The sequence below is a fragment of the Synchiropus splendidus genome, chromosome 11 (assembly GCF_027744825.2).
Source record: "Synchiropus splendidus isolate RoL2022-P1 chromosome 11, RoL_Sspl_1.0, whole genome shotgun sequence".
NCBI classification, from domain to species: Eukaryota; Metazoa; Chordata; class Actinopteri; order Syngnathiformes; family Callionymidae; genus Synchiropus; species Synchiropus splendidus.
The window spans coordinates 21,849,352-21,871,281 of NC_071344.1; the positions used below are offsets into that span (position 1 = coordinate 21,849,352).

At 40.8% G+C, this 21,930-nt stretch overlaps 1 protein-coding gene across 4 annotated transcripts in view; it reads right to left on the reverse strand.

The window, feature by feature from the left end:
* ugl (ureidoglycolate lyase) overlaps nt 1-21,542 on the reverse strand; it is a 56,588-nt gene extending 35,046 nt beyond the window's left edge. For 3 of the 4 annotated variants that reach the window (XR_008416044.1, XM_053878570.1, XM_053878568.1), the window contains exons 1-8: nt 21,486-21,512; nt 20,399-20,431; nt 14,389-14,517; nt 4,826-5,044; nt 4,652-4,742; nt 4,501-4,577; nt 4,271-4,381; nt 4,140-4,199 (exon numbers count right to left, since the gene is read on the reverse strand). Coding sequence is in view for 3 of the 4 variants with exons in the window: in XM_053878570.1 (XP_053734545.1) it covers nt 4,140-4,199; nt 4,271-4,381; nt 4,501-4,577; nt 4,652-4,742; nt 4,826-5,044; nt 14,389-14,517; nt 20,399-20,431; nt 21,486-21,491 (726 nt within the window). In the remaining variant the exon portion in view is untranslated. Of the gene's footprint in view, nt 1-4,139; nt 4,200-4,270; nt 4,382-4,500; nt 4,578-4,651; nt 4,743-4,825; nt 5,045-14,388; nt 14,518-20,398; nt 20,432-21,485 lie in introns of all 4 variants that reach the window. The other variant, XM_053878569.1, reaches the window with a different exon arrangement.
* Between the last annotated feature and the right edge of the window lie 388 nt (nt 21,543-21,930).

A 21,930-nucleotide genomic window follows, 5' to 3' on the forward strand; every position in this document is an offset into this window, starting at 1 on the left:
CGAGATGTTGTGCTAAATCAACGCACATCACATCTCCACATCCGATATTTAAGAGTGCGGTTAAATCTCTCAACCACAGGGGCCTTAACGTCACTCGCTGTTGAAAAATGATTAATACCCTTCCTTTCCATCAGAGCCCGGAAACTCTTGTTAAAAAATTCTTTCCCGTCATCCGTCTGTAGCTTTGCAGGCGTCCCGCTCTCCTCTAGCAATGATTCGAACGCCTTCACTGTCTCAATCGCAGTCTTTCTTTTTAAAACACGTACATAGGCCTTCTTTGAAAATACGTCTATAACGGTCAACAAGTAATTTTGATCGTCGTTATATCTAGCCAATGCCTGCATGTCGCATAGGTCGGCCTGGAATTGTTGAAGAGGGCTGTGAACAGATACTCTGTTTCTCGGAAAGTTTACTCTGGCCGGTTTGTGCGAGGTGTAAGCATCCTGTTTTGATAAAAAAAATCTTTAATAGATTTAGAATTGACTGGTTTTCCAGTCTCAACCTGTACCCCTCGACGAAGGCGATCCACACCTCCATAGCTCCCGGGGTGAAGAGGATTGTAAATAAAGTCTTTTAATGATGTGTTTCACCGACATGTTAAACGAGAAATGAATGAGCTGAGATCCGAATATGCTTCTTAATGTTTTTTTATTAAACAGGTAAAGTCAGGATTCAAATGTAATGTTACACAAAGAGAGTAATAGAGTAAAAAAAAAAAAAAATCACATACGAGGTAATCTTGTGTTTGTGACATCGACCAGGACCGGCGTTCCATTCCAGATTCTATTTGCTGGCTCCTGTTTGATGTATTCATTCCAGACACTTGACTCTGGAGACCTCATTTCGAGCAAGACTGTCTCAGGCGTAGTCTTGATTCTCATTTTCTCCGGTTGTACGTCATTCAGTGTCAAGTAGTGTTGTAGTGTATAACAGGCAGAAAGTTCTTGTTACAGAGTCTCTTCATCAACGGCTGGAAGTTAAGGCTGTAGAAATCATCCTCCATCTCTTCAAGGCTGCTGTGTTGTAGTTTGCTGGGATGGTCTACTTGGCAACCGTAGCAGATTTCCCTCCAATACCTATGCATGGTTTTACCTAGTAGATGAAATACAGCTGTCTTTACAGCTTTCAGGAAGAAACCGCTTATCCATCCATCCGTTTCATCATGAGCTGCTGGTTCTAGGTCTTGAGAAGCTGATGATGAAGCAGCCGGATGCATGCCGACAATTGTGTTCTACCACAGGAAGTAGCGGGGTTGTTGATTCCGTACCCAGTGCCGCCTGTAGCAGCTCCGAGGAAGATAGTGGCAATACGTCTCGGAACACCTTCGGTCCTCATCGTTGTCTTGGACGTGCTTGTTCCAACAGGAACTTTTGCAGGGTGTCGCTCTGGAAAAAAATCCTCTTCATCGCAGCCATCAGCAAGTAGGCGGTCCAAAGGGGGCAGTTCTAAAAGGTCAGTGCTTTTTTTCAGCACTGGGGCATCATTCCATAAGCGGCTATGGTAGAAGAGGCCGTTGATTTTTGGAGAAATCTTCTGAATTTTCTCACTCCAAGCATCCATCGGTATGGTTAACAAAATATGAAATACAGCGCAATCAGAATTAAAATACTCCAGGACGAAATCTTCTTCTTCTTCAACCGTGACTCCTGAAGGACCATCGTCCTGATCCTGACATTTTAGCCAGCCATATAGCTATGAAGGACGACTTCTTCTCCATTCGATCAGGTTTGTTAGACACGGCTCCAACCTTCTGACGTTGTTGTTCTTCTTCCTCTTCAGCGCTGGGAAGATTTTCTGGCTTCACCTCTCTCAGCACACCCCAGTCGTTAGACGATAACACAGCCATCTCCGTGTAGGCGCTCAAGGTTTCGTCATCTTCCAGCTGATAAATGCACAATTCAGCTTCATACTTAAACGTGTACCCCCATCTCCCTCGGCGTCCATAAGGCTCTAGAGACCACTCATCCGGCAAAGATTCCCCCGGCGGTGCCTGCGTACGCTGTCGGTACATTACAGATTTACGGGGAGCCCCAGCACCCATCCATGGGTCCTCAATAACAGTCACAGCTGTCTCGCTGATCACTGGTGATCCACGCTCCAATGTAGAGACAGACATTGTTGAGTTGAGTTGGTTGTGTTTGACGGTTCCTTGTTCCTTGCAACGGTTTGAAGGGTACACATATATATATATCTGTATATCTATCTATATATAGATATATAGATAGATATACACACAGGGTGATGTTTATACAGCTGTCCGACCCCCTCCCTTCGTTATTTTCCTTCCTGTTATAAAACAAGGGGGAGGGGTCATTATTTTAATTTCTAGTTGATATAAAAATGGTGGAGGGGGTTTTATTACTTCCGGAAGGGGGAGGCCTCCGGGAGGCCATAAATCCATAAATCAATTCAGGTTTGACATTTTGGTGTCCCCTTCATCTCTCTTTCATGTATAGTTTTGGCTTTGAAACACCACATTCTGTCTGTCATCAGTTAATATCTGAGGTGATGATGACTCGTAGAGGTAAGAACTGACTAAGAAATAAGGTGGTCGGCAAGCCGATGGTGCTAAATAAGTTGTTGTGCGACTGATGACGACTTCCTTGAAACGTGCTTCATCGTGGGTCACAAACCAGCTATTTTGCGCAGAGCGCCGGCAGCTAAGGAAAAGGACATCGCCTGAGGCACTGTGGTGCGAGGCTGCACAGCAGGGGGCGAATCGAACTCGGGCCACCCGAGACAGCATCCCTAGGGTGAAAATGTCTTAAAACGCAGAACCGTTAGACGACTATAGATAACAACTGTCTCACGTAGAATCAATGGAGCACCATCCCATGAGTTATTGTATAGGCAACACATTCTGACACCCAAGCCATTAATAGAGTGTCTCTTCAAATGACTTTTACATCCCACATTGATGCAGATAGCAGCGTTCAGAATTGCATGTTGACACATTTTGCTTTCAATTGAAGCACCTGCAAACACAGGGACACCTGCTGTCAAATAATCACATAAAAATGCAGAAACTAACGTTGTGCCAAGATGATACACAAGTCATTTTTCTTTTAACAAACATGTTCATTTAAGCTGCTTTAAATGCTTCAGTGATCAACATTTGTGATCTGTGGAAACCGTAAGGGTATAAAAGGCGTGGTTCATCCACCATGGCGGAGTTATTAGTCGTCCTTTTGTAGACGCAAACAGTGTGTTTTGAGTGAGATGAAGACTAACTTATTATAATTTGAATTTGCAAAACACTTTCACGTGATGCAAAGCTACTCTTTTTGACATTTGATTACCGAACATGGCCACTTATAAACTTTTAATAAGCATTGTATCATTCTGATATGATGATATTATGGCTGTGTCCTATTTCTCACCATAACACTTTGTGTTGACACTCGGTTTTGCACCTTCACGTCTAAGTGCAGTGTGTCCAATACTCCTAAGACCAAGGGCACTCGCCGTTCACCACTTGAAATGATCCCTTCAAACCGAGGGGACTCCAGAGCTGACTTAAAACAAAGTGGGAATATGAAGGGTGGATAGATTTCCAGGTTACCAAAGTACTTTATTTAAAAGCAATGTTGAATAGGACAACAGGGACATTTTAACAGACAGTACGTTTTTCTTTCTTCTGAACGAACAACAGTCGGCAAGCATCCAGGCCTATACCTCTAACAGAACTATTTCCGCAACATAGCGGCAAAGCAGGCTTCGACTGCCCATTTCTTCTCTGTTGGTTCACTAAACCAAGTGCGGATGCAATATGTTGCAAAAACATTGGAGCTGGCAAAAACAAAACATGTCCAACACTCGATATGCAGGAAACAAAAAACAGCACGGCAGCCAATGACAAGTTGTCTTTACGCGTGATGTCATGAAGTGTTAATTAATCACTTCAGTTTGTCGGAGGGAACTTCATAGTGCAGGGCATGCGAAACCAAGTGCTTATGTGAAGTGCTAGCGTTAGGGTGAGAAATGGGACACAGCTTGTGACTTCACATTTTGTTTTCTCGCAGTGGTTCACAGAATTCTCAAAAAGATTACGCACATATGCTTAAAAATTTGAGGGAACATTGGTTTCGTATTTGGATGTTGGGTTACATTTTCAGGAGAAGAAACTGGAATTTGCTCACCTTCTGTTCAGCCCATGTAAATATATCATTCCATAATCTGGCTTCCATGTAGCTCTCCACCTTGTGATTACATTTTATCATTAACATTGGTAATGGTTTTGTGTGTTTGGCATGCATGAGGGACACCATACTTTTGACAAGTAGAAAAAAGGGCCACTCTTGTTGTCCAACAGCGTTTTCCCACAATGAAACATGAGCAGTCCAAAATCGAAGAGTGGGCCTGGAGCCTGCTTCCCCTCCACCTTACACACAATATAGCTCCATGAAACATTCTATATGAATTACTAAAGGAACCATAAAGTTGACTAAATCTGAGGATAATATTCAAAAGTCTTAGAGGCATTAAAATATATTTTCCTACCATCATGTTGCTCTCTATCATATTCCAGGCCCGAGGACGAAGCATCAACACTGGGGCTTGAGATATGGGTGGTACATCTGTAAACAAGGCAGCAGCAGTTAGAAGACATGCTTGTCTGTGATGTGTTTCCAGATTGTACTACCAACATTACCTGAAAACATATTGTGAACAGCCTTGTACACATTATGAATGCCCTTTATCTGGTTGTAGAATGTAGGACAGTTCCCGTCATCAAAGTCTACCTGAACAAACAAGAATATATATATATATATATATATATATCTCACATGAAATTTGTTTTTACTGAAGGTAAAAAATGCTTTACCTGGATGCCTTGAGCTGGTGACTTTAGAGCTCTCAGCAAGCGTTCAGTGTCACATGGAGCCAGATCACCAATGTCAACATGCCTTCTCTGCAGCCTTTCTGGGACTGGTAGAACTCTCCAGGTGGTGTCACTTCTAACACTGCTAGGGTCTTTAGAGAAGCTTGGCAGCACCCCTGTGAGGTCTAGATTAACTTTTCGGAATACTCGCATTTGCAGAATCTATGATACGCACACACACACACACACACACACACACACACACACACACACACACACACACACACACACACACACACACACACGCATGCACACAGGTTAATCTTTTTGGAGTGTGCTTATTGAGATGCTTCCCTAGATCCTCATGAGTCATAAGAACTATATATATATATATATATATATATATATATATATATATATATATATATATATATATATATATATTACATAATAATTTTACAGTTTGTTCTCCAGTTCAGGAGTTCCTGGTCCACTGATCAGACTGATGCACAAGACACGTCGCAGCTAGAATGAACAAAAGCAAACCAAAGCAATCTGTTTTCTTTTGTTCAGTGATGTTTTTTTTGCCACACAATGTCCAGGGTTTCCACTACTTTGAATGTAATGTGAAATTGAAAATTCTGATACAAATATTGTCAAGACATTAAAAGAAAAGAGCTTTAGTTTAAATAAGGTGATATAAAAACGTGAATATAGCCACCATCGTGTTTTACAGTGCCATTAACAAACTGATGCAAAATAAACAGTATTTTGGTGTTTAGATGTATGTATGGGTCCATCATTTGATTCAGTAATATACCAAATTCATTCAAATTGAAAAATGTGGCTTCTTGTGGCAAATATTGTTATTATACTGAGATTCAGATTAATTCATGACAAATTCTCCAATTAATTTGATTTTTCTTTAAATCAAATCCCACTCCGAATAGAAGTTTCACAATCTACTTACAATTGCCATTTACAACTACTTAATCATTTTGAGTCTACATACATATTCCAAATAACATATTAATTCAAGTGAGTCAAATTATTATCAGGTTCCTCACAACTCAAAAGCATCGAGTTGTGTTAACTTGATCAGAAGTCTGATATCTAAGTAACATCCGACTTACGACTGGGATCGGTTCCGACCAACCGTTCGTCAGTCAGATTGGACGTAAGTGGAATGCCATTCAAAATAGCCGACGCGAGGGTTATAGGTACTACTGTAGTGGTAGATCATTGTGTGAGAGTGAGATGCTGGGATACTGTGCCGCCTTAACTGCCGGACGTGTTGTCGGGCTGCTAGACATGCCAGACATTGAATAAAAAATACATTAAAAAAAACTTCAAAACAACTTCAAAATCCATTCCATTGATAAAATGAGGGTCTAGTTATGCACAACACAATGGAAATCATAAAAGTGACAGTTCGAAGTTACATTTTATGATTTCAAATTGGTATGGAACATTGTCTTTTTCACCTTGTAAATCAATAACAGATTCAGATTATATTTGTGTTAAACATGTGACATAATAACACTATTTAACAAATGTAAACATTGCATGCAACGCCACATCCTACAGAACTAAGGATTGGTCTTTCTTTAAACTGAAAGACTACGCAACAGCAACAGGACCGATGTTTAAATTTCATTTGTCAACATGTGTTAAAACAAGACACACTTGCTTAGAAGGAGATTTTATTTAGGCTCTGAAGCTTGGGCGCCAGCTTGTTTTGTCCCAAGCCAAGAAGAACTTGCTGCAGGAAGTTTACTGGACATGACAGGCCAAACAACAGAAGAAGGGCATGAGGTAGATTTAGCACAATAAATCCTTCCACAATGAAAGCAGTTGCTACAGACTCAAGGTGGAGTTGAGTGGTTGACCTTGGCATATCATTGTTGGTCAATATCCTAACCGGCACATCTCTCCGAACCTCATCACCATTGGAAACCTGAATAAAAGACAAAACAAGTATTATCGAGTATTAAGTATTAACAGGTATTATCAGTTGCACCATGTAATCATTTACCCTGCAATGCATTCAAAAATGTTGTGACATTAATGTCAGCTTGAGCCCAACTTAGTACTAAACATACAATGGATATAATCATCATTCATCTTTTTTTCTTAATCTCATTAAGATGTCGTAAACAGCAAACTCACTCAATGCTATGTGCACTCATTAGCATTGTAAGTTCAAATACTTACAAATCAGGTGATGAAGAATCTGCTGGAGTCATCCACAAGCAAATGAGGGAGGCCTCGAAGAACCAGTGTCTGTAATGCTGTCACATCGGATTTCTGCAAGTGGTTAATCAAGAACAATATTATGCAACATTCAGAAGATACAAAAAATGTTTAAAATTATTACTCACACGAACTGAGTGGACCTTTTAAGGTTGGAATCAATGGCAGAAAGAGGAATCTAAAAATAATTTTATGATTTCAGTGAAAACTGCCACTATGCTCAACAGGACATAAAGTTGTAATATAAAATATATCTGCAATAACTGCAGTATACTTACACTGGTGTTAATTTGCTGTAGAAAATTGGGCAGCATCTCTCCCGTATTTCTCTTGCTCTTTCACACAGTGAGGACATGAGGAGAAACAAGAGTAAGAATTCATAAGGACATGCTACAGTCTTAAATGGTTGTGTAAGTGAATGAAAAACTATAGGCTCTCAGTAATCACACTGGCAGTGAAACACAACTTTAGGTTAACTTGCTTGCCCAATGACTGATAAATGAACTTCGAGGGCATGAAAAGATTTGAACGTGCACATACAGTCCCTATGCAGACATGGTATTGGCAGTTGCCGAGTGAAGCCTCCATGTATTAGACGACAGTCTTTAAATAACTGTCCTCTCCTGTCTGCCGAAAAAATGCAGTGGTTACAGGTTCAGGCTTCACAAACAGACGTGTGTATATAATAGAAAATAAATAACAATGAATGAATGGAGTGTAAACACAATACATTAAGTGATATATGCACAGCTGTGCTCGGTCTATTTCCCATTGTGAATCAGCTCTTTTTTCACAAGAGTATATTCCATATTGTTGAATTATACAAACAAGTAAATCCTGTCATTGCCCCCTGAGAGACCAGAAATTAACGTCGACTAATTCAGTAGATCATAATAATGTACAGAATGTTGCAAATAGAGGTGGTAGCCGTTTAATGTGAGTTGTAGGAGACCCGTAAACTAACAACTGAATAACAAACGTGCATGTGTTTAAAGAGGAGCCTGGTCTCTGCATCGCATCTATCTGGGCAGGGAAAAAAACAAACAAACAAACTGACCCAAATACATTCTCTTCCAATGATGGAAATTCATAATATGCTAAAGCACTTTGATCGAAAACTTCCACGTTTGTACTGGTAGTGTAACGATTCATTTACCAACGTACCAGGAGGAGGACTGCTATTTTTCCAACATATTAACGTGCCCGATTGCAAAGTGTTTGTGGGATAACATTTAGACAATGTTAGCAAACAGAACCTACCCAACAACAGTTGAGACAGAAACAGTTTGCAGGTAGCCCTTGTTTTATACATACCTTGAGATCCTTGAAACAAACTGTCCATCAATGAAGTTGGGTAACTTTCAGGCTATCGCTGTCTTCCCACTTCACAGTGTCCGGTGTGCCATATGGCCATGAACTCCAAATGCATGCAGACTACCTGCTGCTCATGCCTACATTCTGGCTTCTTCGACTTTGCGAGAGAGTAGGCAAGGACTAGGATATTACTGCACCTTCAGGTGAACCAACATTATTGTGTAGTGTATTTTCCACCACAACATTACACATAACTTGTTTTGAACAAGTAAGGAGTTCAACCAAGTAAACTGAACCCATTTGTTTGAGTAAAGAATGATATTTGCATTTACAATGTAATAAGACTCCATATCAATGGCTTTGTGTGTGATATGTGCCGTGAATTCTGAGTTGAATGAGTACAGCTATAAAAAACAGATGTGCTGCATTGCTCTGGTCTCCCATCATCTGTATAGATCATGGACAAATTCCAATTCTTTCCTTAATCCTCAACCTCCGTCCTCATTTCTTAATTATAACCCTCTACCTTTTTTGTTCCATATAAAAGGGACACCCCTCAGCTGCAGAAATGTTCCCAGACTGTGGGAGGCAGCATTGCGCAAAAGCAGCATACAGTCACACTATATGCACTGAACCATGACGGTCTGAGCGGGCTGCGCTTCATACTTTACACCATTAAAAAGTGTTTTCTATTGCATAGCACCGTCAATTTGAAGTTATCGCGTGACATGCTACTATTTGTCTTCAGTGAATCCTCTGCACTGTAGGAGAATGCGAGTTATGCACCCACTTGTTGGCCACAACGTATGGACTAATGTCAGTTGTGACAGTAGACTACAATAAACAAAAAGAGATTATCCGACAGTACATCGTTGTTGATGGAAAAAGGATGTAACCTTAACATCTGTGGGGACAGAATCAGAATCAGAATAGAATTTATTGCCATGGTCAGTGGGGGTTCCACCAACTAGGAAAGTGCTTCGAAATAAAGTGCTTTTAATGAATGAAATAAAATAAAATAAAATAACAAAGGCTGATCAAAAATTTAACAGTCTGCATCTGCAGAATACGGAGGCAGCAGTGATACGACTTGAAGACTATGGGTTGTCAGTTTTCGCAACCTTTCTGTCCAGTACTTGTTTATGTGATTGACAGCACAGGTCTGCAAACATCACCAAAAAATCGGTCAATTGTGGTATGTTCCAACAAATGTGAGTCACTTGAGATCCTTCCTTGGTTTGCTGACTTACAATACTAAGGCTGTGTCCCATTTGTCATCCTAACTCTTGTTTGTGAGCCTAACACTCAATTTTGAGTGTTACGAGTAAGTGTAGTGTGCCTCAATACTCCCAATGTCGAGGGCATTCGCCGTTCAGGATACCAAAGTACAGTGGTATCTCGGTTCTCAACCACAATCCGTTCCAGATGGCCGTTCGAGAAGCGATTTGTTCAAAATCTGAATGGATTTTTCCCATTACAATTAATGGAAAAAGAAATAATCCGTTCCAAGCCTTAAAATAGGCTTTTGTAGGAGTGAATGTAGAGTGTCTGCTGCAGGTGCGCTGTTCGTATATGCGTGTGGCCACTGCATGTGGGAGGGGTTGCCGAGTGAGTGACGTCTCTCCAGAAGTGAAGAGGCGTCCGGTGCATGTCCAGCTCTGAATGTCCGGTTCTGTGCAGTTAGGCTGTGACAAAGTAATAAACCAACGTTCTGTCCGAGACTCGCCTCAACCCTGTCTGAGCTCAAGCCGACAACAGGACATAAAACCCTGGAGTGCGCGCTCCAGCCTCGGAGGTGTCGAGGACCACCTGCCCTGTGACACTCTACCGCGGTCCAGTGCGGAGACAGGAAAGGTTTTACACCTCAATATGAAGAAAAAACAGTCAGTAAATGTAGCTAGCGGGACACGTCTGCATACAGAGGCTGTGTTATACACAATGACAAAGCGTGTCCTGGGTCAGCTGATTGGTCATTATGTTTTTTCTGGCTTTTTTTCGGGAGCGTTCGAGTTTTGGATTTTTGTCACGAAATTTTTGTTCGAACTCCGATTTGTTCAAATTCCGTGACGTTCGAAAACCGAGGTACCACTGTATTTTTTTATTTAACAATGTTGGATAGGAGAAGAAGGACATTTTAGTAAGGAGGACTACTCTTCCCTTTTTTGTATCATGCGTTGACACGTGACTCAAATGACCTACAGCGTCTTACAACATGAACAATACAACATGTATGCACGACAGTATGTTTTTATTTCTTCTTAACAAACAACATCCACACTAACAATGTCCTCATACCTGTAACAGATCTATCACCGCAACGTAGCAGTAAAGCCGGCAAAAACGTTGGAGTTGGCATTTACAAAACGTCTCCAACACTCGATATGCAGGAAACAAACCACTGCATCCGGCGCATTGCATTGCACTTAGTGATGTATGGCTTGGATGCAGCTGCTTGGCCATGGAAACCTATTCCATGAAGCTCTCTGCGTACTGTACTTTGGCTAATCTGAAGGCCACATGAAGTTTGGAGCTCAGTAGCAATAGACTGTGCAGAAAGTAGGTGACCTCTTTGCACTATATGCCTCAGCATCCGCTGACCCCTCTCCGTTAGTTTACATGACCCACTAATTTGTGGCTGAGTTGCTGTTGTTCCAAAACTCTTCCATTTTCTTGTAATAAAGCTGACAGTTGACTGTGGAAAATTTAGGTGCAAGAAAATTTCACAACAGATTTGTTGCATGGGTGGGATCCTATGACAGGTGCACACTGGAATTCACTGAGCTCCTGAGAGTGGCCCATTCTTTGACAAATGCTTGTCTAGTCTGCATGCCTAGGTGCTTGATTTTTTTTTTAACATTTGTGACCAGATCATGTGATTAGCGCACCTGATTCAGGGATGCCTCAGTTGGAGCTGGTGGATGTTGTCCAGGAGAAGGACGTTTGGCACGACCTTTTGAAGCTGTAGCCCCTGCCACCCAGCAATGGATAAGCGAATAAGGATGGATGGAACACTGAAAGTCTACTTTTTAGGCCATTTTTTTCTGATGGCGTGGCAGCAATGATAGCCATGACTCAGTGCGCTAGAAACTACGTTTAAAAAAAGACCTCTTTTTAAAGATGAAATTTCACATGCTCAAATGTGTTAAAATGAAGTTGAAACATCGAAACAAATGGATAATACATTAGACATCACAGCGCTGGACTTGAACTTGTTGATTACAGAGAACATGTCTTAAATTTTATCTGAAATACTCCTTCGGAGTACAGCAAGAGGGTTGAGTTCAACTGCCATTGTAAACGGCAAGCCCAAGCAGCACAGAGCTACACCACATTAAGATGAGTCTATGCTCAGAAAAAAGATATTTGAAAGGTTTGAGCAGCAAAATGGAACAGACGCATGGACCGAGGTAGACATTTGTCAGTGTTGTTTTTGGCAGCCATTACAGTTTTAATCTTAGTTCTAGTCATTTCAACAAAAACAGTTAGTTTTAACAAAGCAATTACAATTAGTTTTAGTCACACTTCAGTCGTGTCTACTTGTAATAGTCTGTCTTTTAGGCAACAACAACTCATTACCATTTTAGTCAATTATAGTCCTGTGGACTCGCTTTCTCTGGACTGAGTGCTCAGCGCTCATGGACGCTCACTAATTTACTGGCTCTTCTGAAGACTCTGTCGCGCTCAAGGTCGCTTGCCGTATTTATTCTGTCGTTTTTTTGTGTTTGTTAGTTTAGATTCTGTCGCCATCTCTTGTAGCTTTTCCGGGGTGCATTTGTTTTGTCCGGCTCCCTTAGTTGTTAATTGTTAGAGTATTCTTGTTTATTTTTCTGTACCTTTTGATCCTCCTTCTTGAGTAAAAGTTGAGTAGGTTTTTACCTGTCTGTATACTTCTTCTAGTGAGATACATAAAACTGCTGAACTCAATCTCCACTCTCAGTCTGCTGCATGTGGGTCTCCCATTTAAGTTCCTCACAATGTCTCTCTTTGTTAACACTTTTGCATTAGCTGAGATGTCACAACGCACTTTTCTGTTGTTTTTGACCACTCTTCTTCAGTCTTTTATTCACACAGAAAGCTCAGTAATTATTACAATACCGGCACCACCTATTGTTCACTCTCTGCATAGCATCAATCAGTGCCCTACATAAATATCTTTCAAAAATACACACATGCACAGAGCACTATGCACCTCTTTTGGCCATCAAGTGGCACCGCTGCCATGGTCCATGAGTCACTGTAAGTACAGCAGCCATGTGGGTAGTGGGCATGAACAAACAGGGGCGCTTCGTCAGATATCATGGATTACAAGACAGGAATGTCACATCTTTTGAATGTCACACAGGCCATCAACATACATTTTTGTCACGTCTCATCTCGTCAACAAAAACTCAGACATAACGGTTGCATTGCCAGCAATATTGTTGTCATAAAAAAAGAAAAATAGGTTGTTCACAAAACATTTTCACCATCAATGAGGAAAAAGCCTACGGTAAAGCTGAACTCGCCTAAGTTGAACAAGATGCCAATATGATGAGCCATAAAGCAGAATTAGGCGCAAGTACAGGCAGATATAGATACCAGCCACCATGTTTTAAGGTATGAAAAGGAAGTAGCAGCAGTGGGTACTGAAGCTGCAGCCTACAAGGAACAAGAACAACAACCATTATCAACCAAAGGTGGCTGAAGAGTTTCCAAATTTGCAAAGAACTGGTTAGCACTGGTTTACTGCAATTTGACAACAAACCAGACAAGTATTTGGCATGGAAGGCCTCATTCATTAATGCAACTTCAGATTTAAACCTGTCGCCGTAAACCTGAGACAATAAACATTTCATCATAAACCTTTTTTATACAGAAAGTATTTGATCAATGTTACTTTTACATTTGTATTTTGTTAGGCCTGCATCTTTAGGTTACTATTTGTAACTTATGCATTTGTAACTTGCAAAGTGTTGAGTATTGTTTATTGTGTGTGCCTTGTCTGTTTCACCCTGTTGGTAAAGGCTACATAGCAATCGATGTCACACATGTCAATCGATCACTGTCTGTCTGCATTAGTGAATTTGTGTTCATCACTGAGGACAGAACAGGACTCGGTAGTGGCAGATACTCAAAATTGAATGACTTAGACCCCGATCAATACAAATATGATCTGGAGAATAGTGCTAATGAAGCTTCATGAACAAGTGTCCTCATTTAACAGGGCACTCGATAGAGTTATTTGCTTTACAATATTAGGATATGAACAACCATTTCACAATGACATATTTAAACTGAGATTTTTGAAAATCAGTACACTCTTTGATGAAATCTTATCAGCCCATCAATAGTGACTCTACAAAAATACGTGGGGAAAAAATATCCATAATTTATTTCTTGTTGGGAACTTGAAACAAGACACCCTGATTGTTGTACGCATACTTTCACTTGCGGCACAAACAGAAACAAAGGGACTCTTTTATAGGCAACGAGCTTGCCATTGCAGCTTTAACATATAGATATCATCTATAGCTGTTTGTTTTCCATTGAACTCATGGCTATGGCTGAGCTGAAGAGTGTCATTGTGACATCAATGCGATACATTTCCTGATCTAGCTTTGGACAATACTGTATGAACATTGCATTCTCTTAGAAATTGTGTTTATCTCTTGAATTTACAGAGGTAAGATACGCACGCATTTTCGTATTTCATACTGACACAAAGGTCTAGAGTCTAGATCCTTTACACTATTTTAAAGGCCCACTCATACATACGATGACAAAAGGAATGAGTATTTTGATTTGTTGTTCCAAATAAGTACTTATCCCTTACTTATCCCTCTTGTGATTTGCTGGCTTTATTTTGTAAAATATTTGACTGAAGAAAATACACTTGTCAGCACATTCTATGTATGCATCTTCATACTGAACACCTGCGCCTTAGCCATTAAAGCACACATGTATACATGCATATATCCACATTAACTGACCGCAGTCTGGAATGTAAAATCAAAACCTACCTGATCCACCCTCTGGTCAAATGTAGTGATGAGATCATGCAGGAACTGGAGGCAGTCATCCGTGAAGAGGGTCTTGTACCCTTTCTCCAGACTTGGAGGAGAACACTGTACTTCTATGCAGACTGGACTCTGAGGGTAAAGTATAATGGACAAGATTAAAGATTAAGATTAATTCATCTTTTTTTATTGTATAATAATTGTCGACAGTGTTAGCAAGATGAAATGATCCATTTTGGAATAAATTTCTTATAAAAAAAAAAGAAAAAGAAATAAAATGTGCCTACAAAAAAAATGACACTCAGTTTCAGTAAATCCGTTACCCCAATGTCCTGCTCACGAGCTGAGACTTAAGCAGCTTGGTAGAACCATGCTTTAACCAACAAATTCCATTACATAATTTCTCCTCCCATTAAGAAAGCTTCCACACGGAATTATAGGATTGATGAAGAAAGACATGGGGTGAAGCCATGTGGTGGCACTCCATTTACTTTGAATCCTCATTTGTGATACTTGTTGTACATATAGCACCTTAGATGAATATGGTGCCTCAGTGGTGAGCTGTGGCATGAAGGTCGCCGTTGCTTCAAGGCACGGTAACCAGACATGACCATGGTCTTGATGGACACTAGACGTCAGGGAAGTCTTTGAGACCTTGTGTCTACTGGGACTGCTGAAGCAGTCGCAAGTTACTGGTTGGCCCGAAGTGCTGCTGCTTTGGCTGTTGCAATGGCTAAACAGTGGCTTTCAGTCGGCACCAAGGCACTTCCACAAAACAGTCTATTTAAAAAGGGTGTGTTCCAACTATAGAGGAATCACATTCCTCAGCCTCCCTGATAAGGTCTCCCCTAAAGTGCTGGAGAGGAGGGTCCAATTGATTGTTGAACCTTGAGGAACAAGAAGGAACAACGCGGGGTCCGTCCTGGCCGTACAATTATTGACCAACTCTATGCTCTCAACGGTTCTTGAGGGCACCTGGGATGCTTTGCGGACTTGCTTCCTCCTCCAGATCGAGATGCATCAGTTTGAGAGCCTTCATGCCACCTCCACATGAGGATGCATCACAGGCTCTCCTGCACACTCTGTGTCCAGTGAGGGCGCTGGATTGCTACTGAAAAAGGGTGAAATGTTTTAGACGGTCAGAGTCTCCTTATTTGCTATGGAGGCTGCCAGCAGGGGGTAGCACTCTCTACTCAGCGTGGTCAGCCATCTGCCTGGCTTACGTGTTTAGCGGGACAGCCTGCCCTGGAGGGCACTCGGACACACTCTACCTGTAGCATGGCTTCCGCCATAGCCCTGCTGCGTGGTGTGCCGATGGAAGAGATATCTTCCACAGCTTCATGTTCTTCGGTCTCCACCTTTGCGAGAGCTTATCTTGTGGATGTGTCAGCGAACTCCATGGCCCATTCCCTCCTCAGTGGAGCCCCGACCAGGCATCTCGAGGTCTGATTAGGTGCATGCTCTTCAAGTACAATCCTTCGCATTATTACGAATTCCGAGGGAGGTGGATGGTGATATCACAGATCCAATCTTACTCTAGCATCATATCCATCGTTCCCTCACTATATGGTTTGTTTTTTCCCCCCACAACTAATGTCTTACAACCCCTGGTCTGGGAAGAATAAAACAGAATTCCCCTTTTGGACATCTTCCATCATATTAAGCCGCTTAAACCTCTGTTACAGTGTTGACACCTCGCTCACCTTTCTCACAGGTGAACTAGGCTCGCTTCCCGTCCGCCACCTTCATTTGTGGGACTCATGATGGGCAGGACATGGTAAAATAATTCTCCTTTTTGGGGTTTGTTTCATACAGGCCAAAGACACTGTTGTAGAATCTGGTTCCGGTGTCATCTTGAGCCTGCATTTGTTTCCAAGTTTGGTTCACGATCCCTCTCCATCACAAAAGATTGACTGACACAAAAAATGACGGATAACACACAAAAACATGAAGGACCTCACACAGACACAAGTTAACACACCATGACATGCAATCACAGTTCCAAAAAATAGGGAACGTGTAAATAAGACATTACAAAAACTGTTCTTATCTCTGTTCCCTTTCAATCCCTGTATTATGGAAGATGAAATACTGACCAGCAATTTAATTGTGAAGTCATACAAAATAACAGTTTTACAATTGTCCAATAACTATGTGACTACATTAGTGCCACCAGGATAGTGAATGGTTGAATTTAACATTTAAAATATTGAAACATTGAGTTTTTAAAAATGAAATTCTAATGATTTCAGACGGGAGACCCTCATGCAGCAGGGAGGATACAAAAGTCCGGAAGAAGTTCCAACAGATTTTAATAACCAGACAGTCAAGGAGCTCAAAAAAGGACAGGAGACTCAACCACAGTAAGTAAGAGGCAGGCCGGTTAACAGATGAACAAACAAAAACGGCCAACACAAACGGGACGCAGTCATAAGTCCATAATGATACCAAAAGGAGTCTCCAACGGAGAATAAATGATGATCGAGGTCGGGAATTGTCAAAAGTCCAAACTAAAGAGTTCACAATGTAGATTGGGCACGAGCCGGAACTAGAAAATGAGGAATCAAGATCAAAAACCTTCAAAAAAAAACCCTAAAACAACAACACAAAGGGTTTTATATTCTAATTTCAATTATTTAATGTTTTTCTTACTTTTGTAGCCATTTAAATTCAATATAAAAGTGTGTGCATAAAACTGCCATCTAACCAGACAAATCCAATGAAAACTGAGCCACTTGCTCTAACTTTTAACCAATCGTGACTGAGATGTACATGTGATGCAGCTCTAACTTTTCCAACCATTCAGGCCAGATCTCTTCCTGATAATCACATGTGGCAGCAGTGTAAGTAGTACACCAATTCATCATGGCGGACATGAACACAACGGTAAGGGTTCTATAATTTTCACACATTGGTGCAGAGTTTCCACCAAGTAGTTAGGGTTGTTACGGTGTGGGTAGGACAAAAAGTGACCGGTACATCCAGTACTCTCTCACGACTCATTTTAGTGGGCTTGGTCATTAGTGGTGTGAATAATAATATGACAGAATAACTCCGGAATAAAACACAAGTCTCTTATCAGGTGAACGGATGCAAAATTGGTCACCAATGACAGGCAACGTTCACACAGGGTTTCTGCCTCGTATAAACTAGCATGGTGGTGTACCACAGCTTAAATGACAGCTGCTACGCCATCAGTAAAATAATCTCTTTTTAAAGATGATCAAACGTATCGACACAAAGAAAATCGAAACAAAGAGCTAATACATCACACATCATGGCAGGAGACATGAACGTGACAGCTTTCACCATGTTATTCACAGAAAAATCCCTAAAGAAACAACATAATGACTGAAGTTTGTTGCTTACGGAACTCAAGTTGTGCATTCAGGCCAGACATATGAAGAGACGGACCGTGAGAGGAGACAGATTTACTTCTCACTAGCATTTTCATTTTCAGCAATTCAGTAGATGACAAAATGTGTTTCTCTATCGCTTCACTTTCAAAGAATCCTGGCGGAAATCCTTGTGACACAGCAGCTCCGACAGTCCATCACTGAGAGCTCCTCCGTGCTCTCTAATTTCCCCTCCCACTCAGTGGGAGCAGGCAGACGCATACACAAACGCACACACACACATGCCTCCATAACTCGTCCAGTTAGCGATCACAAAACTTCTTTGAATGGAGAAATGGCTTCATAAAAAACAAATCCATGGAAATAGTAGGCTTTGAAACTTAAATGAAAAGACTGAAACTGTGTTTCATTGAAAAAAGGAATTTGTTGCCCTGTAATTCATCCAGGGGAGAGGAAAAGGAGTATATAAGAAAGCCATTTTGTATTGTTTGAAAAGTGTGTGTTGGTGGCAGAGAACAGAAACCTGTGAGTTGAAAAGTTAATTGTGAGCTGTTTTTTTTTTTTTTTTTTCAAAAGCTGACCTGGTTGTTCTTGTGGAACTCCGTCCAGATTTTTCATGTACCTTTTTTAAATAGCCTATTTGCTGCGTTTTTCCACTTATTGTAAATAGCCCTGAGATCACTGCACTTTTCGGAGAACACCACAATAAATTGCACCTTTTTCTGAATTTCTTTTGACTACGGCATCTTTTTTTTTTTGAGTGTGGACAAGAACCCTGTGACATTACTGTCACATGTATTTGTGGAAAGATCTGTGGACGCTCTATGTTCATGTATTTTGGGTTCCCACATACTTGCATGACGTTGGGAGTTCGTAGCTATAAAAAGCTCGGTGGAAACATGGCACAAATAGTTGCTGGGCGAACCATTCATTTGACTGTCAATTCTTTTAGGATCAGCTTCAATTTATTTTTCAAAGATTCCGGTCACGATTGGAGCATTGCTTGGAATTGTCCAGCTGGATTTGGATTTCTTGTACACAGGAGTTAGTTGTTGTCATCTCAATTCAACAAAGATCCTGACATTCTGGATGCATTATCAGAGCTGCACCAACTTGTGGGAGGGCCCTGACAAAAGGGGTGAGACAGGGGAACATCTGTGCTGTCACCCACAAGCTGTAAGCAACCCTCCTGTACACTTCCAGATGTGGAAGAGATAAGATGGCTGCCAATGGGTTCCCTGATAATGGAAGTTGCACAAAATGATGCCAGTAGTGGACAGTTTGTGTAGCTTAGCCACGTTAGCAGCCGGGCCTTTCAAGATTCCTGCCTGGAGCCGACATCTCTCCTTGGTAGAGAGAGTACCAGAACTCTGAGCTGTCTGAGATGTTGAAGTGGAACCTGAGGTGCACTCAAAGTGGCACAGTAAGAAGCACCAGACGCACTTTCTAAACTGTCAATTGAATCAACATCAACCTTCAACTCAGGAAAGCAGCCATGGTGACTAGGGCCTCATGAATTTCTTCTGTGGACAGGGAATCTTTATCACAAAGCATCCTGTCAACAAGGTGAGACTATTTGCTCGAGCTCTCGTATGGGTGCAGCAGCTAAAAGCCTAGTCGAGGATGGAGTATGTAAACTGGCAATGTTCAACCGGTAGCATGTGCTTCCCCATCGCCCACAAGGAGGTGGTCGGTGTGAGGCACAGCGCCGGAGAGTCACCCAATGGAGGAATATCCTTCTTCCATTCGACCCCCCTCTCGTCCATCTTCCATGTGTTCTCATCTACTTTTTTCTGTTCATGAGCAAGGGGCTCTCAGGTAACCCAAAATAAAAGTGTCCTTGACTTGGTGTGACCTTATGATTCTTATGCTCATATTTGTCAGAGGGAGACCATGCATGGATAATCATTTATTTACACTGCACAAAGATGGCCATTTGCCAGTTGAGCATGCTGACATGGGTGTTTCAGATTCACGGTCAACATGATTTCCAATACTTGGTTCCACGTTTAACTTTGTCTTTCCCTGACCTAAACGTATGGCATGTGTTTAATTTCATTTATATAAGTAAAATAAATGCCGCACACATTTCTATCTACGCTGCTTGATATTTCGAGGAGAATCACATGAATTTGAAAAATACATGCACAATAGACATACACCAGACGCGAACCAGCAACCTTGTAACACTCAGGGATGTGCTTTAACTGCTATACTGCCGCTAAGACACGTGACCAGCTGTGTGAGGTGAGCCTTACAGCCTTATATATTTGTACAATGTGGCTCTTTTCAGCAACACAGTAAAACAATGCAGCTTCTAGCCTCTGACTGGTTGGCCACCCCTGGCTTAGATTGTGACGATGATAATGTGAAACTTTTGCACCCTTTTTGGTAGTGAGTAACATGCATAACAAAGCTATGTCTCTCAACTGCTGATCACTTATCCATGCGGAATTATCATTACCAATAATCTCCATGAACAAATGCAGTTACCCATCTGTGCATGCTATGTACAAGTAGAAATAAATTATCATGTGGAACTTCACCAGCCATTCTATATTGGACCTCACAATAGTGTAAAGGCATTTCCACTTACATTTAAGTATGAAATTGTTCTTCCTATTTGTAATGATAAAATCAAACTCTCTAGTACTCACAGACATGATAATCCCTTGTTCACTCAGCTGGACCTTGGTCAAGACAAACAACAAACATTGGCAGTTTGAGCTAATGTTTGGAAAGGTGTTCAAAGTCTAAACAGCAACTGATGACAGAATAACTACAAATAATAACAACAAATCAAATTAAGAATCACGTTAACAAATTACACAAGATAATTTTTAAAATATATTTGTTAAAGGATTTAGCATAACATAACAGTTTATTAAAAAAATATACACATTTTTTGATTCATGATTTATTGGTAAACTGTACATTCATTCAACTTATCATGTTTCAGTCTTTTATGTATGAAACACTGAAACATGAGTGAACTGTAACCGTCTAGAGCAGGCTAGCTGCACAGAATAAATAATTTTTGCAACTTAGCCATGCTCGATTTGTCTCTTTAAACACCATCATAAGCAGACTATTTATAATACTGGTCTCTTGTCAAAGGGACCAATTGCTTTTCTTCCGATACAGTTATTGCAAAGATCAGAATTGAACATTTGCATATGATACTTCATATGCGTGTGGTTGGAAGCAAATGTTTCATAAAGTTAGGCCCCGAGGTATAGATCAGCAGACAAACTTACTCAAAATACCAATTTTGTTCTAGGATTGAGAGAAACTTTTGCGCCCATTTTGGTAGTACGTAACATGCATAACAAAGCTATGTTTCTCAACCGCTGAGTCAAGAAAAAGAAGAAAAGTGTTGAGTATCACTTATCCATGCGCTGAGAAAACGTTCATGTGTTGTACATTTGCTTTTTATGATTACAATTATCCGATTACCATTACAAATAATCTCCATGATCAAATGCAGTTACCCATCAGTGCATGCAATGTACAAGTCGAAATAAATTATCATGTAGAACTTCACCACCCATTTTATGGACCTCACAATAGTGCAAAGGCATTGGCACTTAGAAAGTGGGCACATGATTTACTACATGAGGACACTTCCTGGTGACTATAACTCCAATAAAACCAATCTTACATCATATAACTTGAAAACGAATATTTAAGGACAAAATTGTTCTTCCTATTTGTAATGATAAAATCAAACTCTGTAGTACTCACAGACATGATAATCCCCTGTTCACTCAGATGGACCTTGGTCAAGACCTAACATTGGCCATTTGAGCTAATATTTGGAAAGGTGTTCAAAGTCTAAACAGCAACTGATTACAGAATAACTACAAATAATAACAACAAATCAAATTAAGAATATATTTATAGAAGCATATATATATATATATATATATGCTATATATATATATATATATGTGTATTGAGTGAGAGTGTCAACTTCACACTGTGAACTTGTATTTTCAGTCTCTTTGCAGAGATTCTTCAATAAATATTCATAAAAGACAAATCTCTTTCTTGAAGTCAAGAAATTGCACAACAAACCTATGTCAGAAGTGGGATCCCAGGAAGATTGCTGGACCAGTCGCAGACAGGGGTAGCTCCCAGGATTACAAAGACATCCTTCCTGTTACCCAAATCAATGAAGAACGGGAGG